Here is a 3,950-nt window from a genome sequence, read left to right as displayed (position 1 = left end):
AAATCAACTGCTCCATGTTTTAATAACTCTGGCTTTTCGGTGGAGAAAAGAATCGGAGATAAAAACACCTCAAGTGTACCGCGTCCACGTGGACCATGCATCCCATTTTCATCTTTCATTCTTCCTCCACCAAACCAAAGATTATTAAAACGCTATTGTGCTTCCTGACACAGAGCACTGCTCAGGAGATCCTTATTTTTAAGCAAGTAGTTGGCGCCTTTGCTCCTTCCACGTTCCGTCCATCACTGTCTTTCACTGCTGGACTCTCCTACGGCTCTTCCCATGCTGATAGAGAAGAGTTTGCCGAGGTTCACTTCCGAGTAGCCGCTCAGGGACAGGCATTTGTCTACTGTGCTCTTCAGTTTCCTGTAGGCCTCGATCACTTCCCTCCTGAGGAGCTTCCTCCTTACAAACTCTGTCAGGACAAAGATAAAACAAGAGAGGAGGGTTAAATAAAGTGCTTTTGCATTCAATAATATTGTACATTGTGGTATTTTAATACAAAGAGAAAAGAGGACAAAGTTGTAGCTAGCATGCGAAGTCACCATTCACAGCAAGCTCTTCTGCTGCCTTCCCCACTATGAGGGCTAATGGAACTAACTGGCTGTGAAGAACCAGCATGGAGAAAACTTCACAGAGTCCTTCAGGGTCTGACATGGGGTGAAATTCTGCCTACAGCCAAGCTTGGCTTCAGGTCAGTCCAGGAAACCATGACTCCCACATTCATGCTTCTGCTGGCATGGCATCGCCTGAGGTGAGCCCAACACTGATGCCACGGTCCCCAAACACACCCCACACACAGTGGGTTCCCAAACACACCCCTGTGTGTGCAGGACGGGAGCTGTGGGGCTCAGCACTATGGGGATACCCGGCCAGGAAAATTCCACGCTGTGCTACAAGCTAAAAAATGAAATGAAAACGCTCAGTATCTCAATGGGGATACATTGGGTTTACCTGACATACAAATGGAGATGTTAATTCCTACAACATATGATCAATAATACCTGGTGAAGAAATGTCTGAAGCACAAGACATTAATTACTTGTGTGTGTGTGTACAAGCTCACGTGCACACGCCTTAGCAGCACAACTACGAGTAGTTCTGGCTATATGTTATGCTGTCAGGCAACAAAGAGACCTCCACTCCCTTTCCAAGAGCTTTTACTGAGCAGCACAGGTTCAGATGGCAAACCAAAGTTGACAGTAGTGAGGTTGGTTTGAGGGAAGGTGCGGGGCTGGGAGGAGGGACACGCTGACTGGGTCTGCCCACGTGAGGGAGGTAACAAAGCACTTCTGCGCCCAACGGTGACAGAAGACTAAGCTGGGCCCGGGCGGGCAGGCCAGCAGATGGCATGTCCAAGGAGATGGGATCATGGGATAACTAATGGACAGCCTGTGCTGCCTGTGGCCGCCTCCAGCCCCAGCACAGGCAGGTGTTTTGCAGAGCCTCAAAGAGGCTGTGAGAGCTCAGCAATACTACCAGGGGCAACACAACCGGCAGCGTTCTACTGAGGAATGAGCGCCTGCTTTGGTGCCCATGTTGCTCACGATGTTCCTCAGCTGCTCTGCTATGAAATCTCTAAAAATTCAATTAAAATTTCAATTAGAGGTGGCAGTTGGAGTAACTGAATACGCTGATTGCCAGCACTTTGGTGCGCAGCTTCCATGCACGCTTGTGAGGAAGGTGTGCTGTGTGCTGCCGTGTTCAGCTTTAGGTATTTGTATTTACAACTTCGGGCAATCGGAAGTGAGCTGAAAACACCGCATTCTTGCCATTACTCAAATGGCAATGGAATTATGCTTATTAGTGGAACTAAATTTCCCTTATACTGCACCACAAATACAATAAAAACTCTGATTACAAGAACCTGCTCAGTAACAGAGTGAAGTCACTACGGCATAAACACCTTTAATGATCCTGAAATTATTTCAATGTAGGGTTTAATTAAACAAACCGTGAAAATTGCAGTAACCAGATCCATAAAAACACCAAACCCACGTTGCCACCAATTCAGCACCAGCTAGTTCACGTGTTTCCAAAATCAATAATGTGCTCAGCAGGTTCATTTGCCACTGTGCATACACCAGCAGAAACCATGGTGTTTGTACCAACCAACTGCAGAGAATACCCTTGTTGTAGCTCAGGAGTTGTGGCTGCCCCATCCCTGGAGGTGCTCAAGGCCAGGTTGGATGGGGCCCTGGGCAGCCTGAGGAGTTGGGGGGCAGCCCTGCCCATGGCAGGGGTTGGAGCCGGGTGGGCTTGAGGTCCCTTCCAACCTGAGCCCTTTTGACTCTATGAAAACACAGTTAAAGACAGTTTGAAGTGTCCTGGAGCTCAGGAGGGACCAAGGTGAGTGCTGTCAATACACAGAAGCAGCTGGCATGTACAGCCAGAGTGGGAAGGCCACCGATGGTGAGAACAAGGCATGTGACAGGGCAGTGCAGAGAGCACAGGACAACACACACAGCCCCCACGCAGGCCATGCTCAGCCCCAACCTCTACGCCAGCAAGATTTCCATCTTCCCCCCATCAATCTGAACTGTAATTACGCACGATAACCAGCCTGCTTCAAACACTCCTTAGACTTCAGCACCGGCGAGCTGAGGAGGGTGGCTGAGAAGAAGGGAGGCACACGAGGGGCCTGGCTGAAGTGGCGAGGCCAGCTTTAAGTTTCAATTATAAGACAATGGCAGCCGGATCTCGGCGGCGGGAGGCAGGCGGCAGCGTCCCCGCAGCACGGCCGCACGGCGCATTTGAATGACACGAGTGCCTCTGATGACTGGGGAGAGGAGATTTAAAGAACTGCGGTAATACAGAGCAGGGGAAGATGAGAGAGGACACAGCTCCTGATGTGTTTACCTCCTTTGCTGATGGGATATTGACTTTTCCCACCAGGTTGGTTAGAAAGGGGACTATTTACGCTGCCACACAGCAGAGTAAGAATGACAACCAGCATCACCGTGCTCCTCTTAGTAAAAGACAACTGTGACCGCCGTATATCATGCAGCCAGTCGATACCTTCGAGTCACCATTCCATCCAACTTAGAGATGCAGATAAAAGCTCCTACTTTCTTCCTAAATGAGAATTTAATCAATAACGTACCTAAGGCCCTCTGAAAACTAAGCTGTACAAACTGACTGAAATTGCTTTTCGGTAGTCTGTCACATTCTGAGAATAGTTGCCTGTCTATTATCTCCCTATCATTGTTTTAATAATTTCCAAGTTCAGCAGCAAGCCATCTTTTATGACAGCCAATACCGCATATACAGATTATATTTACACACAATACGGAGCATACAGAAGGCACTGCCGACACAAACACAGGCATGAAAAATGAATTTATCTGAATTGGCTTTTGTTTGTTTGTTTAAAGATGTGCTTCTGACTACGTGTGATAGAAGGCAGGCACTACATTCCTTATGGTCAGCAATAAATTACCAACCACGTAGAGGTCACATCACCAAACGGGCAGCTGACATCACCCAGCACCACTGCCGCTCTGCTCCTTGCACAAAGCACAACTTCTGCCTACCCCTGCCAAATTCAGTGCCCTATCCAAGCTCCTGCTTGCCTAAAATGGCGTATTTTTCTTTTTAATCATTTGAAAAAAAAAAAAAACAACCCAAAAAACAAAAAACAAAAACTTTTTTAGAAAGGTGCCTGAAATCCATTCAACCCATAGTGATGCTGGAAGCAAGGATGGGAATATCTGGAGGTTACTTCTAGCTGGCCACCTGTTTTGCACATACTGCCATTTCTCTTTGCTCCCGTTAAGGTGGCTCAGAGCACCCTGACAGACAAGATGAAGAACTTTTGTTCTCAGAATCACTAAGATGCAGCTCAGTGAAAGTCTCCTCTTTTTTCTCCTGCTGATTGGGCAACCGTACTGTGTCACACCATTAAACCCTCTCCCTCCTGATTATGCTGTTGATAGCCTGCTCCTCAGAGC

At 47.8% G+C, this 3,950-nt stretch overlaps 1 protein-coding gene across 1 annotated transcript in view; it reads right to left on the bottom strand.

Annotated features, from left to right (window-relative positions):
- Positions 1 to 242: 242 nt before the first annotated feature.
- The window catches only part of POLA1 (DNA polymerase alpha 1, catalytic subunit), a gene marked incomplete at both ends in the record, with an annotated part of 192,185 nt that continues 188,477 nt past the window's right edge, over positions 243 to 3,950 (bottom strand). The window contains one exon of the mRNA XM_079545479.1: positions 243 to 415. Within this exon, the coding sequence (XP_079401605.1) occupies positions 243 to 415 (173 nt within the window). The remainder of the gene's footprint in view (positions 416 to 3,950) is intronic.

The sequence above is a fragment of the Tetrao urogallus genome (genome assembly GCF_951394365.1).
Source record: "Tetrao urogallus genome assembly, chromosome: 1".
NCBI lineage: Eukaryota > Metazoa > Chordata > Aves > Galliformes > Phasianidae > Tetrao > Tetrao urogallus.
The sequence above is the reverse complement of the archived record's forward strand: the minus strand, read 5'-3'. Positions and strand labels throughout refer to the sequence as shown.